We start from the raw sequence: 21,546 nt of genomic DNA, 5'->3' as shown, positions 1-21,546 counted from the left end.
GAGGGCGCTAAACCGAAGGTAAAAGGTCAAGGGGCCTGTTGCCAAAACAACAACGATGGCTGACGAAAAGACTGATCAGCTCCTGGAAGTCAAAGAAAGGGAGCAAAAAGAGGTCTCATTTATTGACGAGAAAGGTCGAAAAAATGGTTCAGCTGAGGTAGGTTGTCATTTTCGTAAATGCGGTGATATCAAGGTTCCTAACCGGGTAGATTTCCTGTAATTGATTGTAGACGACGGCCTCAGACGAATGCTGATTGCCTTAGCACCCATGTAGCGTTGTACAGTTTTAGTTGATTGGAGTTGATATATCCACAGTGGATATATCGTTAATTCCGTGCCGTGCAGAAACAATCACATTGCGATCTGCTGAGAATCTCGGCTTAGTGTCGTACACATTTTTATACACGGGCTTCAGTTATAGTATCAGTAACATTTTATCGCATATTTTGAAAAAGAACATTTCTATCAGTTGTCAGCAATAAATATATGGACAATTGAAACTAAAAAGTGATACATATACAAATAACATCAAAAGAAAACTTATGCAATTGTATTTCGTGTTGTGAATCGTCTTTTGATCATTTCATAATCTTTATTTTCTAATAGATATTCAAGTTTCTGAATTGAATTGTTATTTTAGAAAGGAACTTTTGTAAGGATTTTTTGTTGGTCTAAATGATATTTAGGGCAAAGTAGTAAAAAAATGTAATTCATCTTCAATCTCATTTAGTGAACATTGTTTACAAATTTACTATTTTCTAAGGTTGTCTTTGCCTTCCTTGCTAAATTGTGGTTACTTGTTCTAAATTTAAACATAATAATTCTTTGTTTGGAATTTAATGTCGCAAGGTATGGTTCAAAACTAGTTGTTTTTAAACTCTGCATATATTCTCAACTTTGATTTTTTTTTTATATTTTGTATAGTTTTGTGTCATTGTTTTATAAACTGCTTCAGAATTTCATGGTGATAAAATATATATACATTTTTGTAGATTCTCTCATTTTCAATATATTTTGCACTTTTGATAGTTTTACCAAGTTTACCAAGCTGATTTTTAATTTAATTTGTGAAAAATATTTAAAACGAATTAGTTTTGATTTCAATTAATAATGGTAATACTCCTACCTGAGCTGTACATACTTTCTATAATGCATGGGTAGCTTTAATTGCCTGTTTTTTATTGTATCAGTAAAATAGTCATTCACATGAATCATTACACCCAGGTAACAATATGAGTCAACACTACTGTTGTTGATAATAGAATCTTTCTGTTGTTTTCAGTGTTCTTTTTAAAATATGTATGTTAGGTCACAGGAAAAAAGCAACAACAAAAAAAAACAAAAAAACAACAAATTAGTGATTGGGAAAATCATAATTTTTGACAAATAAAAGTCTAAGTATCCCCTTTCTTTCCTGGGAATGATTATTAATTCAGCACAATTGAAATTATTGTATTACACTTTATTACACATTCATTTTTATTTTTTAAGTTTATTTATCATACTTTTCACATCACCAGGCAAGATCCAGACCGTCCACAAGACAATCACAGAAATCATCTGCTAGTCTTCCTGTATCGGACATGTCATATGACACACTGAGAACTAAGTTTTTAACGAGTCGTCATATGCCCCTAAATCAATCACCAATTCCTGATAGGGTGAGTATAGCAAGTGTTTTTTTATAACTATCACAGTCAGAACTCAGATTAAACTGATTGTTGTTGACCTGCTTACTTTGAAAATAACTAAAGCGCGTCAGTCTTTTGAAGGACTTATATATTTTCTATTATTATTCAAATTAAAATAAATGAAGAAACGAGTAATAAATGCTTAGAATAGAATAGAATAAAATAGAATAGAATATAATAGAATAGTAAAGGGGTTAAATATTCACTGGGTTTTAATGTTGCTTATTTCGCTGACTGGAAAATGCGCTAAATGAAACCCAGTGAATATGTAAAATTTAGCATAGAACACATTATCTAAATGATAAAACCGTGAATTAGTCATTTTACAGTAGAATAGAATAGAATAGTACTTTATTGACACCGTAAAGAAAAAAATACAATTTTTGAAATATTAAAAACATCAGTAATGTATTTAGTAAAAATATACAAGAAAATAGCAACATTAGAATATGCTACTAAAGATCAATAGATCATTGATTCTTTTGTATTTTACAAGTACATGTATACCCCTATACCCAGTCTTGTTAAAATCATGATGTATTGTACAAGCGTTTTGTATCATCTTTTTTTTTTTTTTTAAATATTTTTGTGCCAGGCGACAGTTCTGGACATTGAATGTCACCATTGTCTCTCCTGACTATTTTTTTTGTATGTGCAAATTGCAAGTGCTAGTGCTGACACATAGTGCATTTTGCCACAGAAGTCATATTCATGTTTGGGACTACATGTGTGGCCATCTCTCTGTCAAATGGCAATTTTAATGCGCTATCCTGGCGTCAACCAGGTTCGAACACAAGCACCTGCGGACCTTAACTAAGGTTCCCCCAAGTCGCATTCGTCAGTGAATGAATCTCGGCCAGTGGAATTGGCCTTCCCATTGAGTCTGTGGCATACTCACCCAGGGTAGGGGTTGACCCTTTGATGTTCAGCCTAAGGTAGGATTTGAACTTGGGTCTACCGATCATGAGTCTGGAGCGACAACCACTATGCTACCAGTGACTGGTCTCTTTTGTATCATCTTTAATTTTGCTGCTTACGTGCTCACATACATCTGACCAACTCAAAAAAGAAATCTTATTCACAACGATCCCTTCAGAGAAAATTGCTCAACCAATCAAACAGTGTTTTACTTCCACAACCGCTATCATATTACGCTTTGTTGTTTGTAACATGCATTCTGAGTGGACATTCAAAATTGTGAGAAAGCGTTGATCAGATCTGTGTGTGACTTTCACAATAAAACAAAATAACAATAACAGTACAAAAAGTATTTAGTGAAAAGGGAAAAAAGTATACTCAAAAACCAAACCATTAAATATTATTTATACCTACAGCGACTTGTGAACTTATATAACTTCTTTTACCAAAATCCGGCTTTTGGGCAACAATTTGACAACTTTTGAACCTGTTTTCTGAAAAGTCTACTTAGTAGCTCACTGAACAGTGTATTGTGTCTTTTATCTTCAAAGAATACTTATTGTGTTGAGTAGTCCATTCATTTCATGAGTTGATGTTCAATGCCCATTGAATTGCATTGACTGCTTTAATGCCTTGCATGGTAGTTTCTTTATTGCATTTATTTATAACAACATCAACTTTTAAACAAAAATTATTGAGTATCAGTATTATATATGACCATCATAAAATTGTTGTTTGCTTGATAACAGAACAGTCTGCCGAAAACACATTAGTGTAAAAAACTGCTTTTTCCTACCATTGAAATATGCCAATGTGATACACCTACACCCTACTAGTCTTTTTAATCCATATGCATGAATCACTTCCACCTCATCCTTTACATTACTGTGCTCATACCTCTGACCTAATTCTCAGTTTCGAACATATCGCAATATGTTCAATCGGTGTCAATCACATGACTTTAGAACATTCAGGGTTGACATATGTTGCAATCAACAAGTACAACATTTTTCTTGTTTTCTTGGACAGAGATTTCAAAAATACAGGAGAGATAATTATCACCTATAATAGAAATGCTTTTCTGTGTATCACAAATGTTTCAAAGTTGCATGCATTCTTATTTCAGATATTGAGAATTGTGTTGATCATCTACTTCAAGTTTATTTTTTTTTTTTTTTTTTTTTATTGATGTTTTATATAATTGTCAATTAGAGCCATGAAGAGATGTCATTAATTAGCATGTTGATTAATGATGAGAGGTTTATAATTATGGAAATGGCTTTTGTACTTAAATTCTACTGTGGAAAGAGAAATCACATCGTGACCATGAATTTAACCTGAATTTCAAAAATGTTTGTTGTTGTTGACAGAAACGAAAAAAGCGTAAAAAGAAAGGACGAAAGACGCCTGTGTACGATGAAGAGGAGGAAAGGGAAGCCAAACGATTACAAGAACTACAAGAGGTAAAGAGAAACTTACATAACTGTAGATATTTTTTGATGAACTGTGTGTTTTCATGAAGATGTCTTTATAGACATTTGTTAGCAAATTAACTGCCATAACACAACAAAATACAATCTTGTTTACTTTATTAAATTTTGTTGTTTTTATGTTGGGCATTCTTCACTCATATTTGTTTAAGATAATAAATGTTCTCAGTATTATATTATACCTTGACTTGTGGATGTATTAATTTCAACTTTCTTAATGGCTAGATCGCAAATGAAATATGAATAATATGAAATACTAATTAAAATTATAATATCAACATACCATATTGGTTCAAATTTTCTGAACAATGTTCTCAACTTCATGAACTCACACAGATTTCTAAGTATAACAATATATATATATATATGTAGTACAACTTGTTCCAAGTTTTAGTCTTGGTGATCTAAGTTTATGTATATTCATAAAAGAAATCAAATAATATATCCTGTTATTTTTACACTGCATTTGTGCAATGAATAGTAGAATTATCTAATATGAAATTTACATTGTGATTTTGTTTCTGTAAGCGCAGATGGAAAATTTGGAAGTGTTTGTACTAATATATTATATCTTTGAAAAAAAGCAAAATGAAATATTGTTTTTACTACTCTATCAGTGGTTGTGCTTAACTGATTTTTTTTTGCAGTTTATCTTCAGCAGTTCTACCTGTTTTTTGATGGTCATAATTACCTTATTCAGACCTTTCCCTAAATTTGCATGTTTCTATCTATCTACTCTTGCCTGTGGTGTGTGTATGTGTAGAAAATACTGACTGTAGCCCTTGCATGCCTAGCTGCCATATAGTGCAAATACAGATACCAGTAACTGCTCATTGCATGACATTGAATAAGCTTCCTGGCTCGTCATATGCATGATTAATAAACATAACTGAAAGTTGAATATTAAATCAAGCATGGTTGCATAATTTCATTTTTATCTTCCTGCATGGTTTAATGTTCATAAATGATTTATCATCTTCCGGAATGCATTAACCGTCCACCCTGCTTTCTCCAGTCTTTAACCACTATTGCAGATAATAAAGAAAGTAGAACGTTCCTGAGAGGTAAAATATTGGTAAGAAATCAATGGATACATGTGTCATGTCATTGGACTGACTGCATCACATGTCGTTCAAGCTGTTTGCACATTGGTTATTTGTTTTGTTTTTGTATATTTGCATAATAAATAGCTCTTTTACATAATTACATATTCTCTCATTGTAATGCATTGTTGGTTATTTGTATGCCTTTCCAAATGTCACAAAAAACAATTGTGCAATCATTCAAAATTTTAAGTTTTCCATTTCCTAGTATATACATAGGATGTACATATTACATATCCAGTGCAAAACCACAAAATTACGGCACAAAGATACAGGAACAGAATATGTATGATAATATGCATTTATTGTAGTTCTAAATTTATTTGTATTCTAAAAGGCTGTATCATGTACTAGAACTTTACTATTCCCAATTGTCAGTGCATTTGAAGTGATTAAAAAGAGGTAATCGGTAGTGAGTCCATCAGGGTTATGAAATGTGCATGTTCAAAGCACTATTAAAATGAAAGAAGTCTGTAGCCACTGTTTATATTTTATCGATTTGGTGCTATTTGGTGGATTTTCAATCAAAAGTAGATGCATTATGTCAAATTTGTGTTTCAGTCCATGTTACTGCATTATTAATAATCACCTCACCCCCAACGTACCAAGATGAGTGATATTTAAGGTTATACAAATGGCCATGATGTATGCCATGCATTTTGGTTTGTGTATGTGTTTTGTGCATGGCAATAATGTTTCATTCTCACATTCTATGTTAAATCTAACACTGTATATCTACTGTTACATCCATCAATGTGTGCTCTCAAGTGATAGCAATATTTGCATAAAAATACAAGTCTGCTGTTGTCTTTAATCGTGATAGCAACAGTGTTTCCCAAGCGTAATTATAGCAAACATGGGCCAATGATCTGTTATAGAGAACACATGATATAATGCATTTATCCAGGTTTTACTTACCCATGAAACGTAATGACATAATTCTTTGTTTTCAAAAATATAACGACTATCATAAAATCTGTATTAGAAGCCGCATCCCTAATAGAAGTCGCACCCATTATTTTTGAACAATTGAGAACCAAAAAATCACAATTTCTCTTATGTGTAGATGCTGTTGTATTGTCTAATTTTAATAGAAGCTGCGGTTTCTAAGACAGATTTTACAGTACATGTACTATTTTAATACATATTTTGGAAATTTTAAAATGTAATCTTTTCAGTAATCTCAAATATTAAGGTAATTGCATGCTAAACAGTTTTATTCTGTTTTGATGCTTTAATGAAATTTGTAAGGACAAAATAGCAAGCATCTTTTCTGTATCTTGAGAAACTTTCATGTTTCACTGGTTATTTATACCTGGATATTTGCAGTATATATTCCATCACCTGCACTCTAATACAGACCTCTTAGTGGGGTCATCATCCGCATGACAGCTTTTGAAACCATTTGGTAAGCTTGGCTCCAAGGAAATGGTAATCGGAATCCGTTTCCAATGCTGTTTTCATTATTTTACTGCAAAACTGCTGTGATTGTTGTGTGTCAGCAGCAAATTACTGTCAGAAAGTCAATATAGAGTTTAAAACCTGATTTCAGGCTGCAAACTGTGTTTGTGTGTTACTTGCTGTGTGCAGGGGAGGGTAACATATTGAGATATTGTTGCCTTTACTTTGTGTGTCTGCTAGGTGGGATGCTGATTGGGGGGAAATTATTAAAAAAAATGTCTTTTTGACTTTCAAATTATTATATTCATGATGAATTACTTAGTGTTTTGCAGTTAAAATCTAATTAATAGTTTTAGTGTTTCTTCTACTTCTACATTATTAATTAACGTTGCAATCGACAAAGAGAATATCCTGTCCATGATAGTTTCTATTTTTAGATCACGGCAGATGTTTTTCTTACTCTATTATTCATTAGCCATGATTTGTTTACTGTGAACCTGTTTAACACTTTTCTAGACTAAACATTGTAGACAGAGCTGTCCAAAAGTCATTCAGCGACTTAATTTAAAATATGTTGTGTTAACATTGTGTATAACCATTCGTTCTCTAAGACGTTAACTGTGATAAATTTCTAGGTTGTTAATCTTTCCCTGTGAAAATATAAAAATGTGTCGCTTTTGTTTTTAACCAAAAATGATTTTTTAGCATGCAGTTGACAGTTAAAAATGGGTCGCTCACGACTTGTTTTTTTTTTTATTAATGCCAAAATATCTTGAAAATGAAGGAAAACTGTCAAAAAAGGAAAAGGAAAAATAGCGGACACTATGACAACAGAAACTGATTGTTTTTAAAAAGTCTTACATGACTAACATTTTTCTGTACAGTGATACACTTCACATTCATTCTCGCACACACTAGGCTGATTTTTTTTTACTCTCCTCGTCATTTTAGGTTTTTATGTATAGAGTATAGATTTAAAAAAAAAATGTTCATTATTTCAGAAACATATGCAAGTGATGGAGGACCTGAATAAGTTAAAGGACCACTATTATTCTGAATACATGTCTGCATTAAATGATAAAGTGGTGACGCAGCGGAAAGAGATACAGCAAAGAACTGACGACTTGAACAAGAAAATATTAGAAAAACAAGAGAAAGAGGTAAGATGGCCTGAGATGGCAGTATTTCACATTCTTTCTTAGGAAAGGATCTTAATGCCCGTTGTCAATCAGGTTCAGTAAACAGCTGTGTACTTTAGGGCAGATCATAGTTACTTGTAAGGTACCTAAATAGCAGAAACTTTAGAAATGTGATGATAAAATAAATAGAACCTATGTCAAAAATAGGTTGCAACATTTCACTTTGAGCTTGCATGCATCAATTTTGTGCTCTGTGAAAAAGAAAATATAATAAGTGCAGCTATGATTGTTGATCATATTTATGTTTGTAGTAAAACATGAAATACTAATAATAAAACAGTTTTCAGACAATTTAAGCTACCAGAAAGAAACAAATAACTATAATCATTTCCTTGAAAATATTCGTTCAATGTTTTGCACCTTTTAATGTAGGTTTCTATAAAATCTTAGTTTATTTTGAAATGGAAAAATGACTTATGACTTATTAAACTGACACTTTTGTCAGTACTGCCCAGCTGGGAATGTTTGCTTGTTGATAATGAGACGTTGTGCATTCACAGACAAGCTAGTGAATTCAAAGAATTGTTACTTATGTGCCGTGCTTGGGCATAGTTAAATTTGTGCGTAACTACAGTAAACTGTATAGTTATGACCATGAGCAATGATTATGTTTTGAACTGTGTATGGCATATAGTGCACACAATGTTGATGATAACAATACAGAAAACAAAAGAACATTAACTAAGAAGTAAATTATGTACATATGTTGTTCCAATGACAATATTATTTTTAACATTATTGACGAAATTATGACAAATTTATGTTTTTAGTGTGAAAGGTGATTTAACTTGATTTTGACATTAAAGGAGTCAATAAGAAATAACTATAGTGATGACTTGTGTTCTATTATTGACAATCAGTTTATTCAATTTTATTTCTCATTAGAGAGCTGAGAAGCGTGCTATTATAAAAAAGAAGTTTGAGAGGTCTAGCTTAATAAATGATAGTTCCTTTGCAAAGAGTATACCTAAAACACAGTGGTATAGAGTAAGTATCACATCCCTTGGTGTTTATCGGCTGTATAAACTGACATCAATGAAAATGAATGCAATATAAAGTCTTGTGACTTAAATGGGCGAAGTACACATATTTTTTACTTTCAGGGATCTCAGAGATCTAAAATGCCATTGTCAGAGTGGGCGACATTTACATTCAAGTTTTACGCTATTTGATTAACATTTTGTGTATGGAAAATCAAAACTATTGAGTTGTACACATGAATTATTCATGCATTTTGTGTGACGTAAATGCGGTGGATCCAGAGCCTGTTTAGCTGCAGGGCAGCAAAATAAGTGAATATAAAACCCAGGCAGCCCTGCAGTTGTTGTTAACATTGTTGTCATGGATAATACTAGTCCATGAGGCCACTCATATCAACCAGCAAAACAAACAAGTGATATTAGGTAATACGCACATGAAATTCATTTATATTTGCAGAATTCATGTATATTTGTTAGCGTAGTAACAACTCTTTACAATTTCATTTAATCAACTATTTAGATAATCGCACTTCAAGATAAAATGATCAAAGAAGGAGTATTAAAAAGTCAAGGTGACATCGACGAGTTTTGGCACGAAATGAGTGTTCCAGAAAAATACAATGAAAAGTTTGGATTTAATGTGAAATCTAATGATGCCAGTCTACATGGAAGTTCTTCAAGTAAGTGTTTGTGGTTTCTTTCCTCCAGACTTCAAGCATTTGAATACTGAAGAATACTTTTTTTTCATGATGACATGCATATGTTGATTCGCTTCATGATCTGATGGTCGAAAGGCGGCCATTTTTATGCTTAAAATTATTCAAAATCAAGCATTTATACCATTCCATGCAGTATCTCGGTGTATTGATGGATTGTATTCGAACTTAGTACATTAATTTGACATAATGAGACTTTGATGCACATCATTTTGTTTTGTTCATCTGATTCATATCTCTGACATGCTTTGATCAATCACGTTCAAACTTTATAGATACATCATGTTGCACATATGCACATGTATTTGTTCGATGAAAAGATTCAAGATAGCTGAATGGTGGCTATATTTTAATGTTAAAGTTCATCAAAACCAAGCATTTCTGCTATTCCAAATTCAGATCTATTGTGTATGGAAAGATTTATGTGCCCAAAACAAAAATACACTGTCACCACACACTTAAAATGTCTTCTGAAACTGATTAAAAATCAACCCACACATTTTTTCCCACTGTGATATGGAAAATAATAAAACATAACTTGAACTGATTGGAAATCAAATATACTTACCTATCTCTAAGGTTTCTACAGATACACAGCTTTTTAAAAAAAAAAAATTTAAAACAATCTTTCCAATGAAATTACTTGACAATATAACCACACAATAAAAAAAAACTATTGTAATACGTTGCTCTAGAACAGGAGAGGGTGGGGGTGTGGTGGTCGTAACAATATGAGTGCCTTCTATGATTCAATTTTCAACCCATAATATGGTGGAAACACATTTCTGTCCTACAAAAACCACATTTATAATAGAAACACATGCAAACTAACAGCTGCATTTATTGTATGCTTGATTATGATTATCACTACATTTAGTATGCAGTGTCCAAAAAACAATGCAACATGTTAGCAGCCAAATTTGCTTGTCAGTTAGCAATGCTGCTTTCAAAAGTTGTTACCCTTCTTGACTATAAAACCAAAATGTGTTACTTACATGTACGTGCACTGTATGTATTGGGGAAACTAAAATTGGAAAATAAAATAGTAATGACAAAAGTAGTGACAGGGAACATGCTTATACATGTTGAACAACAAATGCACAAATATGACATATAAATGATTTCCCACCTCAATAATGGTATCTGCTATGATGCATCCAACCCTGCTGATGAAAAAAAATCACGTGGTGGTGTTCCAATTTTAAATGCAGCGACTGGACGCTTCTCTGAATGCAACTTTGCTAACTGATCATGCCTAGCCAATTTTCCCACTAACACATTGCATTGATGTTTGAACCTACATGTGTACATGTAAAATACAACTTATTTTGACCATAGACACGCCTCTGCCATTCATATAAGTGAATTCGCTACTACATTACTAGTACTAGGGTAGATAATTTACAAGCAATTCATGGATCAGACTGTTCTAGTGTAAGTATAACCGGTACATGGATGACACATATGGGACTAACTGTATTTATGTGATACTGTCAACTTACATAGAGTTGTTATCTGATTTGGAAAATAACATGATACATGTATGGTACTTTCAGTATGGACATTAAATGCAAGACTACAGAGACATCATTCTTTGCAAATTAAAAAGAAATTGAAGGGTGACATTTTGATCATTGTTGAACTGTGTGCTTGTTATTATTTCAATGTCTGTGGTCTGTGTGTCTTATATTTTTGTGAACTGCAAACTCCAGACTGTTTTTTTGCTTCTTAATGATAGTATGATAGCTGACTAAGGAGAAATTGAATTACACAAAATTCCCACCCCACTATTTCATGTAAATACCCTCAGTTCTTTAGGTCACTTATTTGTCATCTTAATTAAAAACATGACTTTTACTCAATGATTCATTTGCTCAATTTAGTCAGCAGAATCACTTCCACCTGAAATATGCTAATTGAGGTCAACTTATGACTGAGTGGTGCACTTTGTTAAAATTGGTAATCGGTAATAATTTCATACAAACACTGCATGAGGAGATTACAGTTAAAACAAATATAGGATGGTGTGCAAGCAGTCACAATTTTGAAGGCATGTGTATTTTATTGTTGGATGTCACTATGTTTGATGTCTTTATACGTTGAAATGTTTGTAAATGTGTCACCGATGTAAAACTTACTAACCTTGCCCTCTGAATATTACCACTCAACCGTTCATTCCTCCATTTATTCCTTCATTCCTTCCTTCCTTCCTTCCTTCCTTCCTTCCTTCCTTCCTTCCTTCCTTCCTTCCTTCCTTCCTTCCTTCCTTCCTTCCTTCCTTCCTTCCTTCCTTCCTTCCTTCCCTTCCTTCCTTCCTTCCTTCCTTCCTTCCTTCCTTCCTTCCTTCCTTCCTTCCTTCCTTCCTTCCTTCCTTCATTCATTCATTCATTCCTCCCTCCATTCCTCCATTCATTCATTTATTCATTCATTCATTCATCCTCTTATTCATTCATCCACTTATTCATTCATCACTGCATTCATTCATTCATCCACTCATTCATCCATCCATTCATTCATTCATTCATTCATTCATTCATTCATTCATTCATTCATTCATTCATTCATTCATTCATTCATATATTCATTCATTCATCTATTCATTCATCTATTCATTGCTTATCAACACACACACCCACCCATCCACCACTATTTTCTTATTGAGATTATAAAACCAATAACATATGATCTGACCTACACTACACTAAACTGATTGGGTTTTGATGACACTAACACATTCCTTAACAATGCAGTTAATAACAGAAACAAGGATTGGTCACCCACTAACATGGATTATGTGCCCTGTCTTATTGTAAAGCACTCCCTTTGAATTTTATTCACAGCGTGTTTACCACAGCTTTTATTTCCACCATAATGATTTCTTGTTATTTAATATCATTGATCCATTTATTACATGTCTCAAATATATATTGTCATTTCTTACAGCGATCTCAGTATCAAGTCACCACTCATCTGACAAAGCTAACCTCCCAGCTGATAGCTTTATTCCTATGGTGCAAATAGAAGAAGATAGAGAACCTTCCCGACCAAGTACAAAAGGAGCCCAATCATGGGCAGTTACACAGCAGTTTAAAAAGGTAATTTGTAACTTTGTTATAATATTATATAATTACCATATAATATTTCAATTGGAAGAAGTCGGGTCTGAGAAATCAAATGATTTGTTTTAATCAAAGCTAATTATATATGTGTGTTAACTTTCACATTATTTGCAATGAAGTATATTTGTGTTATTCATAAGACTACAATGCACTGTATAGTACAATCTGTGGTAAATGTATACATGTTTTTTTAAATTTATCACATGGCTAGACCCATTGACCAATCAGAATCCAGGATTTGCAGTGGATTATAATTCACTCATAGCAAAAAACAAATTACAGGAAGCTTTGCAACATTTTAGCAAAGTTATTCCCACATTGCTAATATGTGTGTGTGTTAATTTTCATATTTGTTGTAATGAAGTATATTTGTGTTATTCATAAGACTACAATGCACTGTATAGTACAATCTGTGGTAAATGTATACATGTTTTTTAAATTTATCACATGGCTAGACCCATTGACCAATCAGAATCCAGGATTTGCAGTGGATTATAATTCACTTTTAGCAAAAAACATATTACAGGAAGCTTTGCAACATTTTAGCAAAGTTATTCCCACATTGCTAATATGTGTGTGTGTTAATTTTCATATTTGTTGTAATGAAGTATATTTGTGTCATTCATAGAATTATGGTTATTTATCCACACCCGTAAAAGGCAGAAGAACATCCATTCATCCTAAGGCATTAGCTGTAGATCAAAGATTTCCCAAGGTAAGAGCAACCATTATCACACATGTATTACAAAATTATTTGGCTAAAGTTTACAAGCAATATTACACACAAATATTAAATTGGTAATATGGCTAGTATCATTGCCATTTTTGTTCTATAGTGATTGTGACACGAGTTTATCAAAATGGTATTTATTAGAAAAAAATGTTCACCTTGTCAAAAGTATAACTGAAATGCAAATATGAAGATGAGTGCACATAAAGTGGGTTAGCTCTGTGGCTGATTTTATAATATTGGGAAAACGGATATCATTAATTCTACCAGTTCTAAAATGCACTTATTTTAATGCCTGCTGGCTTAGTATTTACATGATTGTTTTTCAGGTTGAGCTTCCACCATTGGCAACATTTACTTTAGATTTGTCACCTAAAAAAGATGATCCAGAGATACTTAAAATGACAGAAGAGTTCAGAATCCGAGCCAAAATACGAGAAAGAGAAAGGCGTCGCCTCAGAATGATGTATGAATATGCATTAGCACATCAAGCAGCAACCCATCGGTAAAAATATAATTATATAATATAAATCATTCCTAGAAATGAGATATTTCTGTTGTTTTTAGCTATTGAGTGGGTTTTTAAGAGTATATTGTAATTTGACTATTCAAAGTCTGTCTATTCCCATGAAGAATTTTTAGTCCCTGTTCGGACTAAGTCCAAAAACGGGGACTTATGTATTGACCTCTGTGCATGTATCCATGTATCAGTGCCTGTGTTAAAAATGTTATATATTCATTATATATCATGTCATAGATATACAGATGTATTGGTTTGACGAGCTGATTCAAAATTACAAACCGGTGACCATTTTGTTTTAATTATTAAATGCTGTTCAAAACAATATCTCTCAATTTGGACAAGTACTCGTTTGACGATCAGATACAAAATAACTTAATGTCAATCATTTCAATGTTAAAAAATCATCATAATTAATCGTCAGCTTTTGAGAGGTTATTGTTCAAACTATATTACTATAAACAAAACTATATGTCTTAAATTTGATAACTAATGGGGACTGTGCTATGCATGGCTTGTGGTGTATGTTATTGTCTTCAAGGCCAATCACTGTGTTTTACATCTCACCACATCTAGATTATTATTCCCATTAAACAGAACATTACATTTTGTTCAATGTTCAATACAATTCAATTCATAATAAGAGTTTAATTATTAGTTTTGGTTGATCATGAATTTTGAAGCTGATAGAAACACAGACAATTTGGTTGAAGACTTATATGATCGACATCTTCTACAGGAGTACCAGTGATGTAGTACTTTTGCAATATGGTTAAATTTTATTTGATAATGTGAGATACTAACTCAGATCAGGGCGATTTTTTCATCTGTTTTGCATTTGTAAGCAAAGATTTAAGCATGTACACAATGTGATGAACAGTCAGCTGAATTGGAAATATGGGAGATAACATAATACTGGGGCCATGACACAACATCTGGATATGGTGTGTTGTAATACTGGCTAGGACATTATGTAAAGGCTTACACAACTGATAGTGGTTGGTTACATTAAGCTAAAACTATCATGCACTAAATGTGCTTCTCAGTAGCAAATAATTACTGACCTAGATTAGTCAGCATTTGAATTAAGTATAGTACTACAGTCTGTAATGAATGTACACATGATTTATCACATGGTTATACCTGTTGACCAATCAGAATCCGAGATTCGCAGTGGATTATAAGCCATAATTCACTCTTGGCGAGACAAAAAAAAAATCATATAATTTGCATAAAGCAAAGTACACAAAACTCTGCAACCTTTTAGCAACAGACATGGCAGTGATAAACTTCATGCATTTAGAAATTGGTTAAAATTGTCTTTTTTTCAGATAACTCACTGATCCTGTGGAATTACAACAAGCTTGGATTTTGTTGTCGTTGAAAAAAATGACTTTTAGTTTTTATGATTTTGAAAGCAAGAGAGTGTTCTCGGTGATCACCAAGTGGAGAATGTTCTCACACATACACTGCGACCTGTCATCCAAACCATTCTTATAAAGTCCCATATAACTCAGGGCTCATCAGCTTCAAAGTTATGTCATAATGTTTGTTTAGCAAACAAAACTCAAAAAGGACACCACAAAATGGACACCACAAATCCAACAGTGGCACCTGGCAGTGGTGTTGTAAATTGATCACTAGATTTGTTCCTGAAAATGGTGCAAAGATCGTCCTTGATATGGTTAAATATCATGGTCACCCTGTTGCCCAGCCATGTTAATGATCACATGGGAACTACTTGAATGAAAAAAAATAAATGAACACAAGTATGCTGCAAAATCAGTTGCAACTGATGATTATTTTTGCAATATGTTGCTAATATTTCTTTCACAACCAATCACACTGTGTGATAAATCAGATAATGAACTTGAATGATTATATGCATCAATCACTTGAGGGCTTTGCACTCTTCATTTCATGACACATAACCTACTAAACTGTGTGTGTCTGTGTGTAATTGTCTAATCAACTATTTTATGTATTACACTGTAGAATCCTGAACAAGAAAGAAGAGTTTGGATGGATTATTGAAGGTCCTAGTATAGGGGAACTGGTAGGTCATCAATGCTGTCATATGTAACGGGTATACTGTGGCAGTCAGTCAAAATAACAGCCTACTTTAAATAAGATACCAGCTATTTTTTAAGCTGTAAAAATTAAATATATATATGTATATAATAATAATGATCTATAAATGGAAACAGACAGTGGATTTCCAGTTTTGGGAGTTCTATTCAAATTCCACTTGTTTGTATTACTTGGAAAACAAACTGCCTGCTAGTAGAAAACAAAGCAACAATCCATCTATACCCTTATCTTTCCAGATAAGTGGAATTAATCAAGAACCAGAGATGCAAGACTACCCAGTTTTGCCTTCACCACCTCCGCCACATTCTGATGATCTCAGCCTGCCTAACTTAGATGAGGATGATGGTACTTCAGGGTACTTGGCCCTGCCAAGCACATCCAGTAAGCCAGGACCATTATCTGCCATAGAAGAGATGTCTGAAGAACATCGATCAGTGCACAGTGGTTTCAGTAGAGACAGCAGTAGGAAAAGTGCCAGTTCTGGTAAAAGTAGGCAGTCTTCCGGAAAGAGGTTAGTGAATCAAATTATTATTATCATGAATGAGCCATTCAAGTTTTTACATGTCCTCAGTGTTAATTAAATAGAGTTTTTAGCGTACTAGAGTTAATTAAATAGAGTTTTTAGAGTGACGTACTCCATGATTAATACCGATAGACCGTTATCCAACCTGAGGTTTGAACACAAAAAAGGGGTTGACTCACACCCTGGCTGAGTGTGCCACAGGGACCACAACGGTAATCAATTTAGGCCACTGATCAATATTCGTTCATTGACTGTCGTGGGAAGTGTTAACACTAGGATAATGCATTATATTGCCATAATGCAATTATGATGGGAAGAGTTTATTCACAACATCACCTCTCCTATCCTTTCCCAAATCTAACCAGGTTTTCAAGGAAATTTTGACCAATGTTCAATTACTGATTATAAACTTACATAAAATCAATACTATAATATTCATAGTTGTAAATTGTTGAAAAACGAAGTTTTCGATCTGTGAAATATGCAGGTTTATGGGATATCTCATTGGAGGTGCTGTTTATACTCTGATTAGTGTATAGTCAAAATGTTTAACTGAACAAACAATAATAATCATAGTTGTTTTAAAACATTGAACTTATATGTATGTAAGTAATCAAGTTAGCAAATAATATATTTTCTGAATTATTGACTCATATACATTGTAACTACACACATCTTAGTGTACGAATGTGTGGTACACTTTGTGTAGTGTGTTTCAACATTTTAAAGTTCACTAGTCCACTATCTTGTACACTGTTTGCATTTTCAAATACAGGGCCTCCCTGTCTAGAACACCAACCACAACTTTCATCATATTTTACAGCACTTGATTTGGATACACGCTAAATTGTGTCTAATCCATGCCTGGTGGTAGTGTATTCACTGTGTCTGATACATGTTGTTATTAATTTGATTCTTGTTTAATTGTAGGAGATTAAAGTCAGCAAGTAGCATATCTAGTGATGTAGCTCCTAGACCGCCACCCAAACCATTACCACTCACTATGAACGAAATTTTAGATGACTGTGTTATAAAAGTAAGTCACAAAACAATTATTTTGCACATGTAGTAAATTAATAAAAGTTATGATAAATAACGTTTTTGGAATTGTTGTCTTGATTAACTACATGTATATTCAAAATAATATAAAGCATGAAGCTATTTTGAATAGTTACTGAGGACAATTAATACCAACTTTATATTAATACCATTTATTATATATTTTTTTCGAGCATTTATCAATTCGAGTTAGTCGTGCATGCACTTGAAGGACCTCTAACAATGTTGTACACAGCTCACACATGTATCTATACTATTTTAGAAGCATCGTACACCATTTCTATATTATTTCCATAAGTTGTTGTATATTGGTTTGTGTTCTTGAACTAGATATTGCGCTTCACATGTTATAACATCATAATGAAGTTGGATATGGTGTCATTTCGTCATTATTGTTTAATATGTTTCATACTATTATCATTTCATTTATCAGCATCAATATGCAGTTCACGTTTTCAGCTTGATTTAGGACGCATTCATTTTGATATTCAGTGATATTAAATGTTATATTTCATTCAACCACAGGAAGCCAAGTGCCTTAGTACATTATGGACGAATTACTCAAAAGATGCAACGAAAATTGCTACTTAATTTATTCATCAAGCTGCCATGGATTTGGGAGTTTGTTTGCTATGTACTCTCTTCCATGGAGATAATGTCATAGTGATTATTGGTAATGTGCAGTGTTTGTGTGCCACCCTGGAATTGGTTAAATTAACAAACAAACAAATCATGATGTCGATCTTAATCTTCCAATGAGAGAAGCTGTAAGTTATGTGTCTGGTTGATATTCTGTTTGATGACTGATCTATAGTTTGTATAACTTCCATACATATGGACCTCTGAATGGAACTGCTAATGTATAAAGTTATGATATTATGGAAAATGTCTGCTATTCGAGACGAGAATTAAAATGAGTTTTAATTAATCTGCAAGGATGACATCGACTTTGATACGAAATGTACAGTGTCTGAATCATTGTTATCTGAGACAAAATGTGTATTATTTGTATGGAAAGTATGGAAGCATGGAGCAAGTTTATGTTGATAGATATAATTGTTATTATTTATTATGTTACTTGCACAATCATAGTTACCTTAGACGTAGCTAAAACTCACGGTAATCGGATACAAACACCAGGTGTGTAAATGTCACTTTAACCGACTTGAAAATGTATGATATAACCCACATAAATATATAAAATCTAAGTATATGCACATTACACTGTTTTCAAAACATTTACTAGATTGTGTTGCTATTTAACATGAAAACTCTGATATTTAAACGTTGAGAACAATTTCACTCGTAATTATGTCAGTCAGCTGGTGTGATTTTCTGTATTAATAATTAAATCGATATTTTTAAACTGCGTTTCCAGGTAATATTTCTACTGTATAGTACTAATGTGTTTTTTAATAAAACAAATTATATTTTTCTAACCTGTCTTTTATAGTATTTCTATGTTCAATTTTCGTGAAAACATCGACTACGCACATAGTATTATGCATGACGAAATAGTATCTGCCATATGGCAATTGTCAAATAAAAACAATTATGCTAACATGGTTACTCAGCAACACAGAGAATATATGAATTTGTTATACAAAGTAGGAATGAGACATGTCAGATAATGGCATGACATGATGTACAATGACGCGATTTCCTGTTTTCCTTCACTTTATTTATCTTGACAGCTTTGAATGTGTCAATTAAAAATAGATGCCTTGTGATTTTGTGCATTTATAGGACATTAGTTAAACATACAAACATGCTCAAGCCACAATGGAAAGTAAACAATGTCTCAAGTCTATGTGTGGTATACTAAAACGCTTCTTGACAAAAATGTTATCCAATGATACATGTTATCAGGCTATTTCAAATAATTCTCATTATACATCATTTCCAAGAACTCAGATAATATTCAAAGCCTAACGTTTATGCATTTAATAAAGTTATATACATCACCGATTACAAATACATATTTCATTTTAACAGTTCATGCGCTTAGATAAATGACAAATGTAAGTATAAGCAAGCTAGGTAATATTACAATAACCCAGTACACAGTATTAAAATGATCTGTTCAGGTTTAGAGCACAAACCCTTAAAAGTCGTAGTAATAGTTAGTATTATTTCGCAAATGCCTGCAAAGGGTCAAACTTGCTTTCCAAAGTATACATCAGTCCCTGTTTAAAACGAAATAATTTCCTCTATCTGTTTACATCTGCACTAATAGTAACCCGGACATGCCTGAACTGATCACATTAAAACCTCACACATACATCACAAATCCTAGGATCCCTTTGCACATCCGTACATTTCAAGATACAAATGGCGGCCATTTCAGTCATTAAAATTTACAGATTTTGCTCAAACTTTGCAAATGTAATCTTGTTTACTTTGCATTGTTTTAAACAACACTTAACCTTACAGAAGCAATGTTTTGTGACAATGTGTCTGGACGAACATATTTGAAAAGAACATTCATTATTTATTTATTTATTTGAAGTTTAATATAGTCCTCCAACACCGTTATAACGTTGTTCAATCCATATTAATCGTAGATTCTAGGGTGACAGGAACTCTGGGCATCCATAACCCACCCATAAAAGATTCATAGTAAAATGGGTGTACAGTGATTTGGAAAAAAATAGTATCCACTTTCGGTTGGCATGGGACTGTCAGAAAGTGGTTGGTATGAGGAAATACTGGCGGCATACCCATCTAATGTTTCCAGTGTAGTTATGAAAGTACAAAAATACAAACAAATGATACTGACTTTTAACGGACCTTTCAGTACAGTTTAATAAAACAATTACACAGCTTTCCGACAGTTTCAAGAAAGATTTATCATCAAACCATAAGCACAATACAGAAAATTTAAGATACTTGCATGAATCGCATTCTAATTTAGTAAAGTATATGTATTAGCTCGCACTACTCCAACGTTTCACCGTTCTTAAATTTAAGTTTTAAGTCATTATTGTACACACAGCACAAACAAGTGCAAATCAATATAAATTTGCGCCAAAAGAAATTCTCACTGCCTCTAGGTTCAGTGACATTGTGACATGTATCTTGCACACATTATGTGTTCAAGCAGGGTTTTCAATTCCACTACGTGTAATGATATATGAATCGAACCGGCGTTGTTTTCATCTCCAGGCGTTTACACAATGACCATAGGTCAAGAGATCAATGCTGTTATGAACTACCATAAAACCTACAACAGCTAATCTATACTATGGTGCTTCCCATTCACAACATGAATCGACCTCAACGCATGATAGACAGGCTGAGTTTTTCACATTGCTTTAAATTAACCAATCATCTGATTTTCATTACGAGTTAAAGGGTGGTGGTCGTCTCGTCGTGTTGATAAACATTGATTTTCCCCGAATTCAATGCGTTCTTCTAATGATCCAGAGTACGAGTTTCGACCTGGGCGCGGCTTGCACCAATTACCGCCGGTGACGTATTCGATACCTTCCAATCACTAACAAAAAATAGTTAAAGCTTCTTGGTCTGCACAACAGTTTGTTTATATAAGAACCTTACCTCAATCGCACATGCGTGCCGCGACGATCAACACACCGCAAAAATGAGACACTAATTGACTAAGCCAGACACGCACATAATAAAAACAAAATAAATACAAAACAAAAACACGACACTATTCGCCTTCGTCAGTCCGTCCGTCCGGAGTGGTTTCTCGGAAATGGCTAGACCGATTTTTATTTGAAACTTCGTACAAAGACATATAAGTCAACAATACATGTGCACGTCAATTTATTTTCCGATTCGATCAAATATGGCCGACTGGCGGCCATTTTAATGCGAAAATTCAGTCCTTGTGTGTCCATCGTCTTTTCTCGGAGATGGCTTGACCGATTTTGTTGAGACTTGTTACAAAGACAAGGGGATCACCCATACAGAAGCACATTGTTTTACATTTTTGAAATGATCAAATATGGCCGATTGGCAGCCATTTAGATTGTTAATCATG

General features: G+C 33.2%; 1 protein-coding gene across 3 annotated transcripts; it reads left to right on the top strand.

Moving 5' to 3' along the window:
* Window positions 1-5: 5 nt before the first annotated feature.
* LOC100371866 (uncharacterized) lies at window positions 6-18,979 on the top strand. 3 transcript variants are annotated; one of them, XM_085505723.1, is made up of 15 exons: window positions 6-157; window positions 1,521-1,661; window positions 3,980-4,072; window positions 5,115-5,174; window positions 7,605-7,763; window positions 8,688-8,789; window positions 9,303-9,462; window positions 11,055-11,117; window positions 12,442-12,593; window positions 13,246-13,332; window positions 13,677-13,852; window positions 15,863-15,923; window positions 16,195-16,469; window positions 17,412-17,517; window positions 18,066-18,979. In XM_085505723.1, the coding sequence occupies exons 1-15, from the start codon at window positions 56-58 to the stop codon at window positions 18,129-18,131; spliced, it is 1,803 nt and encodes a 600-aa protein (XP_085361849.1). In that variant the 5' UTR covers window positions 6-55; the 3' UTR covers window positions 18,132-18,979. The 3 variants fall into 3 exon arrangements, with proteins under 3 accessions (XP_085361849.1, XP_085361850.1, XP_006815482.2); XM_085505724.1 differs by lacking the exon at window positions 5,115-5,174; XM_006815419.3 differs by lacking the exon at window positions 11,055-11,117.
* Window positions 18,980-21,546: the final 2,567 nt, after the last annotated feature.

Source organism: Saccoglossus kowalevskii, chromosome 11, assembly GCF_978046115.1.
Source record: "Saccoglossus kowalevskii chromosome 11, keSacKowa6.1, whole genome shotgun sequence".
Taxonomy (NCBI): Eukaryota; Metazoa; Hemichordata; class Enteropneusta; family Harrimaniidae; genus Saccoglossus; species Saccoglossus kowalevskii.
The sequence above is the reverse complement of the archived record's forward strand: the minus strand, read 5'-3'. Positions and strand labels throughout refer to the sequence as shown.